The 18,151-nt window shown below is 40.2% G+C and overlaps 3 protein-coding genes across 3 annotated transcripts in view; 1 reads left to right on the top strand and 2 right to left on the bottom strand.

The window, feature by feature from the left end:
* Nucleotides 1-1,527, top strand: part of LOC308305524 (otoferlin) — a gene marked incomplete at its 3' end in the record, with an annotated part of 37,738 nt that extends 36,211 nt beyond the window's left edge. The window contains exon 40 of the mRNA XM_080750321.1: nucleotides 1,347-1,527. Within this exon, the coding sequence (XP_080606447.1) occupies nucleotides 1,347-1,527 (181 nt within the window). The remainder of the gene's footprint in view (nucleotides 1-1,346) is intronic.
* A 2,073-nt stretch (nucleotides 1,528-3,600) lies between these two features.
* Nucleotides 3,601-12,428, bottom strand: mapre3a (microtubule-associated protein, RP/EB family, member 3a). The gene is made up of 7 exons (XM_080750433.1): nucleotides 12,298-12,428; nucleotides 9,784-9,913; nucleotides 8,089-8,234; nucleotides 7,766-7,922; nucleotides 6,617-6,747; nucleotides 5,406-5,558; nucleotides 3,601-5,005 (listed from the first exon to the last, which is right to left on the bottom strand). Exons 2-7 carry the CDS (start codon nucleotides 9,902-9,904, stop codon nucleotides 4,937-4,939), a joined length of 777 nt encoding a protein of 258 aa, XP_080606559.1. The 5' UTR covers nucleotides 9,905-9,913; nucleotides 12,298-12,428; the 3' UTR covers nucleotides 3,601-4,936.
* A 2,329-nt stretch (nucleotides 12,429-14,757) lies between these two features.
* dpysl5a (dihydropyrimidinase like 5a) overlaps nucleotides 14,758-18,151 on the bottom strand; it is a gene marked incomplete at both ends in the record, with an annotated part of 12,717 nt that continues 9,323 nt past the window's right edge. The window contains 4 exons of the mRNA XM_080750562.1: nucleotides 14,758-14,843; nucleotides 16,846-17,014; nucleotides 17,229-17,436; nucleotides 17,710-17,852. Of these exons, the coding sequence (XP_080606688.1) occupies nucleotides 14,758-14,843; nucleotides 16,846-17,014; nucleotides 17,229-17,436; nucleotides 17,710-17,852 (606 nt within the window). The remainder of the gene's footprint in view (nucleotides 14,844-16,845; nucleotides 17,015-17,228; nucleotides 17,437-17,709; nucleotides 17,853-18,151) is intronic.

Below are 18,151 nucleotides of genomic sequence, written 5' to 3'. Positions count from 1 at the left end.
ATTGAGTGGTGGTAGGTCAGCTCTCACCAGCTGGTTTCTCAGATTTCTGTAGACTATCTGAGCAGGTGCTATAAAACATAGTGCTGTGTGTGTCAGATTCAATAATGTAGCCTACCAGTGTTTTTGAGTGGCTCCAACTGCTTTGTCTGTTTGTTTGTTTGTATGTACGTACGTATGTTCTGTATGTCCCGTACTTGGCTCATTGGCCAAGCTTCACAGGACGCTTAATGAAACTAGACTGCACTCTATCAAGGTGCCAACTTGTGCCTTGTGCACTCGTGGCCATATATGGCCTACTTGTGTGCCAGCAGAGCGCACAAGTACTGTGATCAATGATGAGTGCCAAGGCTCTGATGAGTGCTGTCTGTACTGTATGCATGTGGGTGGGCAAGTTGGCACTCTTATCGAGGTTTTTGTTTGCATTGTATTTATTGGCCAAGCCCTGTAAGGGGCTTGTAAGCCACTATTGAGATTGGTGTTTCTATTATTCTTCCGACACTTTTTCTTTCCTGGCTTGACCGCCAAACGGGCATAATCATGCCTCGTTTGGCTTGAAGACATGCAACTTGCTTACACACGTGCCTTGACTCAAGGGGAACACATCTGTGTCTTTGTCAAGTAAGCTCCGCCCTCAGTTTGTAAAACGAGGGCGGATTTTTTAGGAATTGGCATGAAACGTTCTACACGCAATCTAAGGACCTTTATCTAACATGCCTATGAAGTGCACACAAAATAAATAATAATAATAATAATAATAATAAATATAGCTGCAAGCAGCGATAAAGTGGCCAAAAACTTCTCAAATCATGAACACAGCCTGACATTCCACTAGGTCAAGGAACAGATGCCACCCTTCTCACTCCCTATAGCACCACCAGCAGGGCAACTTTTGCAAAACAAATATTTGGAACAAAATACCTCAAATCACACATGCAGCGTCTGATTGCTGTGAAAGGCCCAAGAACACGTGGCACCCTTTTCACATTATAACGCCACCAGTAGGCCAAAAAAAACCTGACCTGCGGGAGACCTGTTCTCAGAAGAACACTGCTTCTAGTTTTTCTTTGATTTCTTTTCCCACTTTTCTTGCTTTTCCTGATTTTCTTCCCTTACTGCTTTTTTGCTTTCCTACTTTTTCCTGGCTTGACCTTATCGCTGCTTGCAGCTATATTAATTAATTAATATATCTGTGTCTACACACTACAGTGTGTAGTATAGCTAGATTGGTGTAGTGACTACACCAATCTAGCTATGCTATGCTGTATTGCATATGCTTTGTTAAAACTGTGCTAGGATTAGTTAAGAACTAACTAATTACTGCTTTCTTGATTTGTTGTCTCTACCAGCCGTCCAGATATTGCCATGCTGTGGTTCCTCATTCCATTCAAAGCAGCAAAAAACCTGATGTGCAACCAGTACAGGTGGCTGACTATCAAGATCGTCACTGCTCTCCTGGTGTTGGCCATCCTGGGATTGTTCATCTACAACATGCCTGGATACATGGTGAAGAAAATGCTGGGGGCTTGAGGTATTCTGGGAAATGTATTTCTTCATACTTATTTTCCTGATATTTTGCTTTGTCATTTTGGAATTCAGCACCTACTGTATACCTGACCATCACAGGGATTTGGGTTAACGAGAGACACACTGGCATACTGTAAAGACGTTGTTTCATTAGTAACATCTTTTTTATCTCGTCATTTCTTTAAAACATTTTTTGCCATTTAACAAACATATTCTGTTATATTATTAAAGAATTATTGGAAAGGCAAAACAACAATAGGGAACCTTTAATTCATTGTTGAATTCATGATAATGAAAGGATATTACAGTATGACAACATAATATCTATACAGTATTTAATCAGTTAAACTATTAGTAATGTGGTGGCGCAAAATTGTCATTCCACAGAACCTTTTGTTTTGTATTGCTGTCCAACATATACTGTACGTATTGGTCTTCACTAAAATACCATTACCATCCTATAATGATCATTTCTGTCTACTTGCTCTGCACCTCAGGTAGTGGCCTCATTGGTTGTAATTTAAATCTTTGATTTATGTTAAGTGTTTTATTGATGCAAGTACAATGGCTCCTATTTCAGTGTGCTACATTTCCTGAGAGAGATGTTGTACTGTAGTTTCCCATAGCTTGGAATCCCCATTCCCCATAAAATATGTAATTGGGGTAGGTTTCTGAACAGGTTTCTGAACAGTCCACAGTCCACCTGAGACATGGAGTGAGTAGACAGAAATGGTGCCATCGTGTAATAAGCATTAGTGAGGAGGACCATTTATATGAAGATAGGTTGAAAATGGGTGAAGTGATCCTTAAGGGAACTACAGTGTGTATTTTATGTTTTACTATTGTCTTCTTTTGGTCCAGCACCTACGGTTTTTGGAAGTGCATGACTAGGCCTAGCTACTATGTAGGCTACAGTTTGTTGGTAAAACAAGCATTCATTTATATTTCACAGTGAAAAGGTGTGCAGTATGTATGTCTTCTGAATTCTGAATAAACTGGCAATAACAACCAACCTTTTTGAACGTCATCTGTGTAGCCTAGTCTAAAAATAGTTAGCCTTGCCTTTGTGTATCACACATTATTTTAAGGAATAAAGGTTATTTTAACAGCTCTATATGGTAAATTATGTTAAAGGGGTATTTGAAACACTTCTGGTGGCATTTTACTCAGGCTTTTGTGTGCACCCCAAACAATATTTGGCATTCATTTAATCAGACACCCCCTCATGACTCTATTTTAACCATGTTGGACTCAAAAACACAGGCCCCTGGTTGTGGTGATTATTTGTGTATAATATTATTTAATTTGCCAGAACCAGGGACATTTAAAGTTTGAAGTTCAAAAGTTCCATCTAAATATTGAATCAAGCTACTTGCAATCAAGCAATACTAAAAAAGCCTAATAGATGTTAATGGTCTCACCTCTGTGCATAGCGAAAAAGTCCTTCCTTGTTGAAAGGCCTACCAAATCTTTCTATCAGAAAACACCTGTTAAAAAGGGCTTATTACCAGAAAGGCCTTTCTGTCGACCTTGAGGGGAGACTTTCCCCCTCTACTTTTCATCTTTTCACCCTTGCACTTGTAGAAATATTATGTCTCTACGGCAACAAACGTTTATAATTGGTAATTTGTGTGGTATTGGAATCATTTGCATGTATCAAATGAAGCCCTCTGTAAATACCTTTCATTTACAGGTGTATATCGTGTAAAGCAGACTTATTGACACATTTTTGTGACAAATCTCACAGCCCAGAGCTGATGTTATGTTGCCCCCTACTGTAGCAAAATGGCATAACCTTAGAAATGCACTTGAAAGAGAAGTTCCAATTCCAGTGTATAAAAATGTTCAATATGAATTCAATTCTGTTATCTAGCTAGAATGACAGCCCCAGCACCATTATTCATTTTATCTTACCCCAGAATACTTGTGTAGCTGTAAATTAAATTAGGCATAGTGGCATATCACATTTAACAATGAATAAACCACAAAAACATTAATTTCACAACTGTTTATTTACTCAAAACTCAAAAGATGAGTGTTCTGCAAACATTTACACACGTTCAATGACGGCGAGTGCAGATGACGGTCAGTCTTTGCAAAGTAAAACAGCAGGGGACAGACACTCCTGTAGATTAATTAGATGCTAATGACGACCAGCATCATTCTGAACTGGTCACAGACCCCTTCATTCTGACTTCCCTGCTCCGTTAGCTCCTACTCATACACCCCTCAACTGGGCAACCCTTTAGAGCAAATAAAAGTGTAAACGTGTTAAGTGGCAAAAAGAACAACTGCCAAGAAATGATTTGGCCTGTTTGGCATGTTAATTCAGTGTGAGAAAATGTGTTAGGATAAACAATTTTAATAACTAGCATTACAATCTAAAAGCAACTTGTCAGTGGCTTGACAGGGGGGCTTACGTTCTAAACTCACTTAAGTGTATAATGGGCCAATATACAATGGCAGAAAACCAGAATTGTCAAGACAAAAAGTCAAAAATGTCCACAGAAAATACATTTGACAAAATATGTCACTCATTCACAGTCAATGTGTAACATTCTCATGCTCAGATATGTTGCTGATCAATCATGAATAGTCAAAGAGCATTGATCGTTATGCATTGAGTAATTACATCACCGCAATTCCTTCAGTAATTTCAACATGACATCAAAACCTTTGTAAGAAAAAAAAACAAATCTATCCTGACTCGAGCACAAACCAAAAAGTAAATGAGGGCCATCAGTGTTTCAATTATGTACAGTAGATTTTGCACCAACATTTGCTACCAATAGTTTCTAATCTAAATTAAATAATTAAATTAAGTTATACATAAATAAGAAATTATACTTTAAAATGTGAAATGTTGTCTTGCTTCTTGGAGCTTAAAAGGCTGTGGAATATCTTGATTTAAACATGGCCTGTCTGTGCTCCTCAATAGAAGTAAAACATAACAGAAGAAAGGCAAATAAAGAAATGCACGATGAGTGAAAGCTTTGTTAGAAACAAAAATGTTTGCAATATATACAGGTTTAAATTCACCATATACCATATAATAACCTCCATACCATTGTCTCGGTTTGGCTCGATTTTCTGTTACTCATGCTGAAATAACTTTGGATTATCAACATTATTTTATTGTCGTTGCTACAGTGTCAGCGTTGGGGGACGGAGGAGCAGCAAATTATATTGTTTTCTTTTGTAGTGTATAGTACATAGACAGCCAGAGGGGGGAGAGATGGGACAAACAGATATATATGTATGACAGAAGGAGAGGAAAAGAGAGCAATAACAAGGGAGAGGTATATTTTTAGACAGCGTGCAGAGAGAATGTTAAACAAATGTGGACAAAAGGGGAATGAGGGGTGGGGGGTGGAGATATGGATAAAGATGTGGGAGAAGGATGGGAAGGGTTTCAGTATTCATCTTGGTCTAGATGGGCCTGCTCATCAAGCTCGTCCTCTTCTGGGGGCGCAAACCCATCCTGAGGTAAAGACATAAGGGGAGATTTAGTCCAACTTACATTATTTTAAAATAACAATTTTCAGTTTCAGTTGAATTCTCAGTGAAATCATCCATGGGCAGAAATGTGACATCTCGTTTCTATGTTTATAGTAAGACATTCTCTCTTATTGTCCCTCAACAGTTAGACTTTTTCTTTTTTTTTTGGCTTTTTATGCCTTTATTGATAGGACAGTAGACTGACAGGAAATGGGGAGAGAGATGGGGAATGACATGTGGCAGTACTAGTATGTGGTATGCGCCTTGACCACCAGGCCAGCGGGCGCCCCAACAGTTAGACATTTTAACCCCTCATCCAGTATAGTCAAAGAAAACTTCTTCAATTCATTACACAGTACACATTTAAGGGTTCAGGTACACACCTCTGTTGCATAGAGAATGTCAATGATCTTGCTGAGGACGGTGTTGGTTTCACTCTCATGTTCCTGGCAGATGAGCTCAATGTCCCGTAGTTTGCTGAAGTAGAAGTCTCTCTCCTTTTCTAGTCCATCCACTGTCAACTTCAACTCCATCAGCTTAACAGAAACATACAAAGACAAAGTGTAAGAGGCCTAATGGCGGCACAAGATAGCCTCGGTCCAAGAGGCAAAGGCCATAGGTTGACCAGAAGAAGTATGGTTCTTCCTCTGCAAGTTTCATGGCAATCTGCACAGAAGATATAATATATTGTATGTAAGTTAAATATTTGCTACAAGAAGGTCCATGGGGTCACCAAAAATTTGCAATGTGAATTCCATGGGAATCCAGAGATAAGTAATTTCAGAGTAAATGTGTGTGAAATGATTTTTTTTGATGATTCAACTCATACAGACCAGACCCATTTCCTGCCTAACTAGATTTCTGTCATTTTGCATTTTCTTCTTAACGCTTTTTGCTATTACTCCTTCAGATGTTGTCCAAAACTCACACAAATTGGTGCAAATCATCTCTAGAGTTCTATTGTTTCCATGTCCCTAGAAAGATTATTGACAATAGAGAAGAGTAATAGAGCACTGTATTTGTGCGTTGCTAACCGCTCCTACATCTGGCTTTGTTTGTATGCATGTATGTATGTGTGTGTATGTATGTATGTATGTATGTATGTATGTATGTATGTATGTATGTATGTAGGTATGTAGGTATGTAGGTATGTATGTATGTTCATCCCACCCTTGGGGGGAGCCTGGGCGCATTTACTATAAAAACCTGCAACTCCTGTGCGTGTGCACATCCTTGTCCCTTTTATGCCCATATATGGAGATCTATGATGTCATCAATATTAAGCCCATATTTGGGAATTCCCATACTGTATATGGACATATTGTGTCAGTCTTATGTGGTCTATGACGTCAGTCATCTCCATATTAGGGAAAATATTGCCACATTTTGTCCAATTTAAACAACCTTCCAGGTGTGTGATTTTTTTGCCAAAGCGCCAGCGCTCGCACAGCAGTCTGCCATCACCCAGGCGGATGCGTGCACACGCCCATGTGCACGGCGAGGTTGCTTCTCGCCCTCAGGGCGTCTTACTACTGTGTAGTGACTAGTGAGTTGAGCTTTTTGGTGTGGAGTAGGCCTCCTCCCAATACTTTACCTGTTGATTTAGCTCCATGACCTCAGCATCACTGCCCCCATTTCTAGATAAAGTTGGGTTCCTCCTCACTGTGGTTTGGATCCTGGGTGCTGGCATGTTTTTGGGAACTGTGGGAGATGTCCTCTGTGGTCCTGGGGTGGTCAGATATGGTCAGCCATGTTTAGCATCCCAGTGAATAGAGACTTAATGGAATTAAATTGACTTTGTAATAGTCATGGCAATGAATACAGCATTTTACTGCCAGCTAATGTTTAAAGCATAGCAAAAAGGGTTGTGTCTTCGATATGGCGATTTTGTTTTTCCAAAGTTGGACATTTCAGATTGTTCTGCTTCAAAGCCAATATAAAAGGCACAACTCTGGACAATCCATTGTCAAAGGCTAATCAGATCATTTGATTTAATCAGAATTGCATTAGTTAGTATCTGTCAAAAAGAAAAACAAATCATCAATGCTTCGATATTGTTTCAAAAACCATGCCAACACACATTATCATTATTTTTGAAAAATATTGTCATTCTGTCTTTTCAACCAAACTGCTTGGCACTAACAATGTCACACAGCAGGCTGAGGAGACACTATTGTCAAATTAAATAATTCACTATTGCAACCTTAATGCCAAAGGCAAAGCAAAAAGAAAAGCTCTCACACAGACAGTGAAGCTTCAGCTTAAGAGTGAGACTTCACTGTTGCTAGTAAAATGAAACAACTCAATCATTTATCAGTCCAACACGCACAGGGATAGAAGTTCAATAATAGAAAGCCAAAACAACAATTGCTTAAATCAAATCATTATATGATTTAATTTAGTGGGTTTTGAGACATGGCAGATCAGTCAATTGAGCAGGTAAAACAATAGTGTGTTGTTTCATGAATTTTCGTAAAATCTACTAATGCTGCATCCCACAAGTCATTGAGGTGATTATTGCAATCCCAACAGTGACTTAGTGGTACAACACAATGTCATGTTGCTTGTCAGTGCTGGGCAGTGAGATGGATCTAAATAGCAATCATTCTGTGAATCGTGCGCACACCACTTGCTTGCAGGGAGCGCTTTCGAGCCATCCAAAGCTCAGCAAGACCGTGCAGCAAAGGTCAAACCATTCGGTTACCTGGGTTTCTCTTTGGTCTGTGGTGGATAAAGTGATCACCTGGATTGGGGGCAGGGGCCATATCTTGCCCCTGTCTGGCTAGTAGGGGGTCATACTCCTTGCCATCATAGTTTGCATCAAAGAACTTCTTGAACCACTGCACAAATTCAAAGTTGTCCTGGAACTTTCCTTTTACGAGTTTTTCTACAGGGATAATCTGCAAAAAATTAAGGTGATAGGAATACATTATGCTGCTATACTAATAGGACTTGGAAGAAAGATAAATTGAATACACAAATGAATTAAAATGTATTAAAAAATATAAATTAACAAGGTATCAACTGAATTGTATATGTTATATGAGACAAGAACAGGAATCTGACTTTATCAACACTCATCCTTTTGAAGGTTGCCTGAAGAACTTTGAAGTTATGTATGAACTCGTGTTCCAATTTGGCTTGAAATTTGACCTTCTTCAGAAGAACACAACCTGGAAACAGCATGTCCATAAACTGACAATACGCTGCCCCTGGAAACAAGCACATCCAGACACATCATTAACATACCAAATACAGGGTTCCCAACCATTTTTACCAATTAATTTCCAAAACTTTTCCGGAATATTTAACCCAATTTCCAAGACTATATAACAATAATTCAGCTCAATAACAAGTCGCTTACTCCTATGCAATGACCAAAGACAGGAAGTGTATGCCAGTGGTTCTCAACCTTTTCAGACTGTGACCCCCGAAATAATCATATTTGAACTGGCGAGCACTAAGAGTTGAGGGATTTTGTATAACACGGTTTCATTGTGAAAATAGCCGATGCGAGGCGTTGTGAGCATGTAGATCTGCTATTTTCACAATTTCTGCCTCTAATTTGGACAATTTGGCCCATGTTTAATTTGTCATTTCAGAGGTATTAACACAATCAATAACCAAAGACAATGCATAGCTATTTTTTCCAGGACTTTCCAGGACCCTTGATCAATTCCAAAACTTTTCCAGTACTGGAAAAATATTTTTCTAATTTCAAAATATTTCCAGGAATTTCATGACCGTGGGAACCCTGCAAATAAAAGCCTATAGCATGGTTTCTCAAAGTGGATGTTGTTGGCACCCTAGGGTGCCATGATGCAAGTCCAGGGGTGCCCCAGGATACTATTATAATATTCAGGATTTTTCAATATCACTTCAGTTTCACCACTGAGGCCATGCAGTACTTCATAAAATGGACCTGAGTTGCACTGTACTTGGTGGTTGGTGCGATCTTTTTCACAATCGATTTTTCACAATCACCTAGAACAGTGGTTCTCAACCTGTGGGTCGGGAGCCCCAGGGGGGTCCCCAAATTATTTTGGGAGGTCACCTGATGATTAACTTAATGTGCAACATTGTTTTCTCACTCAACAGTAAACATACCAACATAAAGTTTAAGTGTATAGAGGGTATCTGCACATGTTCAAAAGTGACAATTTAAGGACTTTTTAATTAAACATTGGCCAAATTGTCAAAGGGGCATAAAATGTGAAAATAGCCGATCTACGTTGCGAGGCGTTGTGAGCATGTAGATCAGCTATTTTCACAATAGAACCGTGTTATACAAAAAGTAATTCCTTAACTATTAGTCCTCGTCAGGGTGGGGGGTCCCCAGTTAAAATATGATTATTTTGGGGGTCACGGCCTGATAAGGTTGAGAACCACTGTCTTAGCGGGAAAGATTTACATATTGACAGGAATGTACTGTAATGTGTTATAAAGTGACAATGTAATTCAGGGGTGCTGTGGATGAAAATGTTATTTACAGGGGTGAGAACCACTGGCCGAAAATTCAACTTGGCATGGCAGAGTGTGGAACTTTATACTCTCGGCCAGTGGTCATTTATCTATCTACATTTGATGCTTGATCATTCAAATAGTTAACAGTACACTGTTGTGTTTAGGATGTGTGCACCAAAATAACACCCAAATGATCCCACAAGAATCCCGCTACTCCTGATTGAATGGTACATTTTAGAGTATATTTTGGAATAATACTGTACATTCGCCTGAAACTTCATGTTTAATAAGCCTCACCTGAACATAGCTGTTCGATCTTGGTGTAAGTGAGCTGCAAGGAGTCGTTGACCCATGCCAACATATCATGTCGACTTAGGTTGTCAATGGACACAGACGTGGCATACACATTCACTGCCATCCCCTATCTCTGTAACACACGCAGGATTGAAAATCTGTTATTTTTGCCAAAGTGGCCATCATGAAGAATAATGTGCTTCTTTTTTCTTTAGGGTCGACATGCAGTTGCTGATACAGCACCTCTGTATTTTGAGAGACATACCGGTATGCATGGATGCTTGATGTTCACAAATGTGTTTATCTAATCTACTTAAACTAAAAATCAATCATATTCAACCAAATGGGTGACACAATAATTTAATATTTTCCAATAAAATAAGTTAGCTAATGACTGAGAAGCAATAAACATTTAATCTGCATAATGTGTTGTAGTTGTGAGGGACCTCACATTTGCACATCTGGGCTGGCTTTCCTGCCTTGAAGTGCCTTCTAGATAAGCATTGGTAATGCCTTAATGGGTTTCAAATGTTTTCTTCTATCATAGGCCTACATCCTACTTCATATTGCCTGTGAGGTTTGAAGACAGGTTGGGGGTTTGGAAACACTATTCCGGACTCTGCCTCTTCAAGTGAGTGCATTCTTTTTGGAGCTGTGTGAAGCACAGGCTCCCTATACGTGGCCGTGTGGGTCTGTGTGTGTGTCTGTATGTAGCCTGAACTTCCTAAACTTCGGCACGCTACTAGTCCCACAGTTTTGCCACCACACACTCGCGCCATATGTCAAATCAACCGGCTTACTCGGGAATCGTGGGCTAGTAACTTGCTAAGAGAAAGGTTCAATAGTTTAATTGATATTAATTTATTAGTGAATTAATTTCCCCCATTGACTTATAATGGGAATCGCAAAAACTCACATTCAATTATTTGTCTCTCGCAAACCATAGGGGCTAGAGTTTCAAGACTTGGAGAGGAGGTTCATAATGATTTCAAGGATTAAATAAAAAATATGTGTCATTTGGCCGCATGGTGGCGCCATAACACCCCACTTTACGTTTTGCCCTGTAACTCTTGAACCGTAGGTCGGAAAATTAAAAATATTTTTTCCCTGGATTCCTTGGGTCATGACGCATCTCCCCATATAGGCCACGCCCATTTGCGCCATGATAGATTTTCCGCCATCTTGAATTTTCTCCAAAACACACTTTTTGCTCCTTTTCCTACATATTTTCTTCAAATGTCACAAAAATCGGTACACATGATCCACACACACACACACACACACACACACACACACACACACACACACACACACACACACACACACAGCTCCACTTCACACGGGTGTGATTTTTTTCTATCAATTGGTCACTCCATGGAGACTTGAGTTCAATAATATTTTTTTTTGTATTCGTCGCTATTTGACGAAATAAATATATGTATATATATATACCTGTATATAGTAAATTTACCCCCATTGATTCTGGATGGGGACCCAAATGCATGGCCCTGGATGGGGACCCAAAAAAGGACCTGGATGGGGACCCAAATGCATTTGGGTCAGAATCACTGGGGGTACATTTAGGGTCACGGTTCAAGTAAATTTACCTCCATTTATTCTCACCCAATGCATTTGGGTCCCCATCCAGGGCCTTGTATTTGGGTCCCCATCCAGGCCCATGCATTTGGGTCCCTTTCAGAATCAATGGGGGTAAATTTACTATAATCATTTTTTTTGTTCTCTTTTTCTCTTATTATTGAACTCAAGTCTCTATGGCGTGACTAATCAATAGAGGAAAAACAATAATTTTGTAATTATGGGCAAATTATGCTATGCTATTGGTGGGAGTGATTAGGCTATAATAAACCTGCAAATATTGAGACTGCACCTCAATATCGCGCAACTGCACTCTCCCATGAGGTTGCTTAGCTAGCCAACAATTATAATTATAATTTATTATACCCTATCTGTCCTGACTCCTGTCCTGTAATAAACCTGGAATACAACATCATCATAAATCCCACCGCATAGGCTCCTTCGTTACACATGCAGGAGTAGACGATAGGTTATGTTATAGATACATACATTATATAGGAATAGGATACATTGTTACAACCGTTGCACAAGGGAATAAAGCCCTATCGACCGGTTCTTTAAAAGGGCCGTGCACAATCATTGCAACGTTCGAACGTTTAAACCAACATTTTACAATCTATCAGAGGGATCGGACATTGCAGTCCATGCATTGCCGAGAGAACAATAAATGTGCCCATTTGTTTGTGTGTCGCAACGTTGTTGCTATCCAAAGCTGCCCCCTCTACAGGCCTCCGCGAATACCTCAGCACTGTCAATGCAAGCGAAATTATTCTCACTGGGTGGGAATAAAAGGCCGGTTTCACCGCAAACACACACGCATGCATGGAGAGGATTCATGCGGAAAAGCAGAAATAAAATACAAAATAAAACAATTTAAAAAATAATTCAAGGCTCCTTTGGCGTGTTTGCATCAATACTCACTGTATTCTAGGGCTATCTCTGTTGTTATCACGCTGCCAGTAGTCAGTAATGTCAAAGCCCGTTGCAGTCGTCGCTGGCAGAGCCTGTGCGCGGTGCAGTGGTTGGTAACACCACAGTCTGGGCTGCCTGCAACAAGCCCGAGCCCCAATGCGCCTGCGCCCGACTCCATGCTGTTTAGAGGCTCATTATAAATAGGACTTTGGCCTATTCTACACTACAGACACATGATGTGTCTGGTTGGTTTGTAGGTAGGCCTATCACCAATGAGTAGTCTATTGTTTTGTAATAGGCCAGTGGTTCTCAAACATTTTCATCTGCCAAGGACCCCCCAAGTTTGTGTAGGCTATTTTACCTGTAAAGATGTTTTGCCATGCAGAGACCCCTATGTAAGATTTGTGTTGTTAATTTTTTTTTAATGATATAAAAATGTGTCAACAGATCATCAAGCTCACTATGTGTCATTACGCTTTGTGAGCTTGTAGGCTATTTTCACATAGCTATTGTAAAATAGTGGTAATAGTGGCTATATTAACACATTTTGCTGGGGAACCCCTGTGATACCCCCGTAAGGACCCTGGGGTGCCCACTGCCCAGACCCCACTCTGAGAACCACTGTGTTAGGCGACCTATACGCCCAGTGTTAAATTCATGTTTTGTCTTTCGATGTGAACTTTAAGCAAGCCTTAGGCCACTATAAGATTATGGAGTCAGAGGTGATTCAATTTGAGATTTCATTGTGGTTTATTTGCACTAAATCATGTGATAAAGAGCTGCAAGAACAAATAAAAGATGGAATAACCAAACATGATAACACTTTGTTCAGCACCAGGTACAGAGGATAATATGCACTAGATAATATACACAAGTGTGTTTTTATTTCAAGTGTTTTATTGAGTCTTTAGTTGCCATCTCTGGCCTAAAGAAATCTCACATGTCAGAACACCTTGACATTGTTATAGATATTGGAATTATTACAATGTCCAGGTGAAAGACCAAATGTTTAGGTGTCATACAAAAAGTTCACCTTTTAATTACACCTATTTTTAAGTCATCCATTCAGTTGCATTGGATATAAATCGTCTGCAGTTTTCCATTGTTACCTTGTGTATTATGCAGTACCAGTGAACAACAATGTATGACAAAATAATCAAAATCAAACACAAATACTTTTCATTCACAAACACAAATCATCATCAAATAGCTAACAAACAGTGAGAGATTATAATAATAAATATAGATTCAGTGCTTTTTCTCTGAAAATGCTTAATAAGCATTACTTCCTGTTGTGGCACTGAACTGGCAAATGAAGGGATTTGATCCCCTGAAATCCCCCTGAAAACATGTATTTATCTAAACTGTAAAAGTTGCAAAGAAACAACAGACCAAGAGGATCAATTCGCCCTCTGTATATGCATCACAGTGGTGGTATAGGTTACATTGGAAAGTGCCAGGAAGTAAGCACAACAGTCAGAGGGAACAATTGTACCCTGTTATTTCAGTGCAAAACCAGAAGTAGTACATACAAATTGCAAAAAGGAATGCTCTATCTAAACAATATGACAGTTATCAACATGATCTATGCTGACTGGTCTATGGGGTGGTACAGTATGTGAGATAATTACCATGGTCAGATAAAGGCAGTTTGTGTGTGGTGTGAATTTTCCTTACAGAGGAAAATTACTACTGTATGAGCTACTACTGTATAAGTACTCATTAACATGTGGTGTGGGTAATAAAGAATAATGATAGAATGTGAACATTGTGTACAATGTTGTAAACATGTTTTGGAATGCTATTTTGAAACGGTTACATTACTGTATCATACTTTAAAGATCACTAAATACAATATTCTGGAAGAGCAATACAACGTAGTAAAATAAATAAATAGACCTTGTAAAAAAAGAAATTCCAGCCTGTATAGTATAGTGATGCCATATTAAAGTCACATCAGTTACTTTCTAGTGACTTATGACATTCATTTCACAATGGCTTGCAGTAGAAAGACTTCATTTGTTTGTGACACATTAAATCATGTAAAAAAAGGCAGCTAAGTAGTACATGATACAAGTGCAAAGTCAGTGAGGTAAAACAATCATAATGCAGAAACCAACTCGCTCTCATATCCCTAAAACTATTAGTAAGTTACAGCATACATTACTTCCACTAATCCCATCCAGTGGCCAAATTAACTACCTGTTATCTGCTGCTGTCATTTGGTTAACGTCTAACTGAAATGTGTTATGTTTATCCATTTAGTCAGTATTCTTGGCTAACACATACAGTATTACAGTATAATGTTCCACTGACCCTGCCCTAAATAACTGTGTTGAATCCAAAGTAAAAATGTGACCTTAACCCCCCCCCCCCCCCCCCCCCCTCCTCAGGTTTTCTTGCTGGGCCGTATGACATTTCCTTCCGGCTTCGTGCTCTGCTTTGTGGAACCTCCATTGGTTACCATAGTTACCAGATGCCGCTGGACCGCCCCCCGGGAGGAGCCAGAATCCTAGCCGAGGATCTCTTTGGAATCTTGTCATCAAGTTGGGAGCCTGACAAAGAATGGGTAATGGGACATGGTTAATCTACTGCAGATGTTGGTGCATTACTTGCTTCCTAAAAGGTACCATCTCATCCGTACCAAGGCATTATCTAGAAGAGTCAACGGCACCAAAGCGCGTTATAGGAAGACATTTAGGGAGTTGAAAGCCTACTTACTCTAGTGGGAATACTCGGAGCCCCCACCTCACGTCTAAAATACACTTTTTGGCCAGAAAAGAAATTATTTCAACGCAACGCAAAATCTGGTCAATGGATTTTTTCTATTTACAAGATCTGTCTAGGGCGCAGTGGACTAACTAAAACTTTCTTTTCTGGCCCAAAAGTGTATTGTAGTGTAGACGGGAGGTGGGGGCTCAGAGTGTTCCCAGAACTTCCCACTAAGGAAAGTAGTGCTTTCATCTTAAAAATGTCTTTGTTTTGCCAAGTAGCGAAAGTGTATTTTAAATGTATTACTAAAGACGAGAGGCTGAGCAGCCTGGGCTACCGCTGCTACGAGCGCAAGGGCTCATCGGTGACATAGCATTAACGCTATGGACCAGAGGTACCTCTGTCCTCCTCTTCCTGTTCAACACCCCCCAATGATGATGAGCACACAACGCCTCGCGGTGCGAGGCATTGTGTGCTTGTAGATCGGCTGTTTTCACTAGTTTAAATCATTTTTAAAATGATAAATACAAAACAAACGGTTTTGGACATATAAGGTTTCCATCCGACAACGACGAAATATAAAAATAAAATAAAAAATGAGGGCCTCTCCAACTCTTTTTCCCGGGCTGAATCAGGGGCCCAGCACGTCCCTGGGTGCTAGATCCTGCAAGAGTGTGTTGCTGGGACAGAGAAAGGTCAATAATAAAGTTGATTTTGTCTTTATTTTTGTCTCTGAAAAAAGTCATTTTGGTATGAACATTTTGGGAATATTGTGTGGCTTGTGACGATCGGGTCCAATATTTAGTTCAGTGACCATGGAGTTAAAGAATGGTTCAGAAGCTGTGTTCACGTTCACGTTCCCATTGGAAATGAATAGACTCCATCCTGCTTCCTGCCTCCTAAAAAGGTGTCAAACGCAGATACAGGAAGTAAACCGGAGATACCATGTCTTGCTATTTCCGTCTTGGGTCAAACCCACAACACGCTGGCAGGCTGCATCAGTAGCCTAGGTGCCTGGACTGCTAACCTAGCCGTCCGGGCCGCCTGTACTGTACATAATGTTTTTATCCTTAAATTAGAAAGAGTCAAGGAGCGACAATTAGCAATGGTCTGCTGGCTTGGGAATCAAACCAGGGACTCACCGTCAGGCTGCAACAGAGCCTATATGATACTCACCTTAACCATCAGAGGCCCTGCAATTCTGTTGTTTTTTCAAATTTCTTATTGTTTCCACCCAGTTTGAGCCAATTCATTGAATTTGGATGTCCAAAGACATATAAGTAGGTGGAGATCTCTGATTGTCTGGCTAAGCAAGACTATTCCGTGTTCATTTACAATGCATTTGGTTACATTTGTTCACGGATAAATTAACACTACTGTTACTGCCTAACAGGTTTTTACTGCTAATTGATCAGCAGAACGGACCACAATCACCAGACATACACAGATGCAATCACATCCTCTGATCAGGTCTATTGTTTGTTAGAGAAGCTCAGTGAAAATCAGATAGTTGTAAATATTCTTTTCAACGTCTGTTAAAACATATCACTTTATAGCTTTGCAACGTTGGTTATTCATCAAGTTTACTCCTCCTTAGTTCCTTACTTCTTTCACAGAAACTGTCTCATAAATGAGTGCGTGAGTCTCTGTGTGGCAGCGGTGTATGATTTGGGTGGCAGCTATAAGCAGCAACAACAGGGGTTGGCGCTCAGGTGCAGCAGGTAACACCTGCAAGCAATTGTTCTGATTGCTACCAGATATTTAAGAGGCTTTAGGGTTTAGCATGGACAAAAATAGGGCCCAGAGAGTTTGTGGTACAGTATGTTCTGGTGTATTACGCCTTACCAGAAAGACTAAAGCCGGACCCATGGAGATCTCTGACCCCCCCATGCCTGGTACAGGGGCGTGTGGGTGTGTCCAGGTCTGAAGCCCCAAAATCCTTCTTTCCTGAGTTGGTCACTGGAACAACATCACCTGTGTAGGGCTCTCGTTCCACAGCTTTTACAGCCTGGCACTGCTGGATCACACACACATGTACAGAGGTGAGTGTCTCTCTCTCTCACACACACACACACACACACACACACACACACACACACACACACACACACACACACACACACACACACACACACACACGTGTCGTGTGTGCCCGTCACAAGTGTTTTGTCATTCTACTATATGGTATTTTATGTTTAAGCACCCCAGATTTATATCTGATACTGTACCTTTTCCCTCTGGACCATCTTCTTGTAAAGGTAGTCTGGGAAAGTTCTGAGTGGGTAGAAATTTCCAGAGCCCTCTGCACATGTGAACATGCCATTTTCATAAACCAGACGGCCACGGCTAATGGTAACCAGGGGTACACCATGGCAACGAAGTCCTTCATACAGGTTCATATCTCCCCCTTGGAACTGGTTGTCCACTGAGATGGTCCTGAAGAGAACCGGATTCATTTAGATAACTAAATAAAAATGAATACAACTTAAGACTAAAAGCATAGGTATAGGCCAATAGTAAAAATATATTGAAGTTTAAAAGCAATAAAATATGTAAATTATAGGAAACTATAACAACTGCTACAAAATATATTACACTATTCATTGATATCACTGTATACAAGAAAACAGCCTCAGGAGGCATGATATATGATAGATCTTGCAGCAGAGAGACAAGATTGTCGATTCAGGGATGGATAGAGTTCCATACTTAGATCCCTCGGGGTCCCAGACCACCACATCAGCGTCTGCCCCGGGAATTATCCTGCCCTTCCTGGGGTAGAGGTTGTAGATCTTTGCTGCATTCGAGCTTGTGACTGCTACAAAACGGTTCTCATCCATCTTGCCTCCGACCTAGGGCACATGACAGGGTTAACCTCTTAAAAAACAAGCACATAATAAACGATAAGCTGCAACTGGCTCTTGGTTTGTGCATGAAGACGACCGATTGAGTGGTTTACACTAACTGCGTAGTCACAGATGAAAATGTTTGTTGGACACCTAACCCAGACACCACAAGCTGGATGTGATCACATGATACCAAGGTACCTATAGTAGATGGCCCCAAGGGATTCTTATCTTAAGAATAGCAATAAAGACAACGTGGGACATGCTGAGAAGGTATTCCCAAGTTGTGTGCACCCTAACCATTC

This window comes from Nannobrachium achirus (assembly GCF_963921795.1).
Source record: "Nannobrachium achirus genome assembly, chromosome: 20".
In the NCBI taxonomy this organism is placed as follows: Eukaryota; Metazoa; Chordata; class Actinopteri; order Myctophiformes; family Myctophidae; genus Nannobrachium; species Nannobrachium achirus.
This window is presented reverse-complemented; position numbering and strand designations above follow the sequence as displayed.

What these genes read in the sequence shown, in the direction of transcription:
- mapre3a (XM_080750433.1), bottom strand. Translation starts at nt 9,904, where the DNA reads ATGGCAGTGAATGTGTATGCCACGTCTGTGTCCATTGACAACCTAAGT. An exon ending in AAAGGATGAGTGTTGATAAA is followed by an intron (nt 7,923 to 8,088) that starts GTCAGATTCCTG and finishes AATTTTTTGCAG; the next exon opens with ATTATCCCTGTAGAAAAACT. An exon ending in ACATTCTCTATGCAACAGAG is followed by an intron (nt 5,006 to 5,405) that starts GTGTGTACCTGA and finishes TCTTTACCTCAG; the next exon opens with GATGGGTTTGCGCCCCCAGA.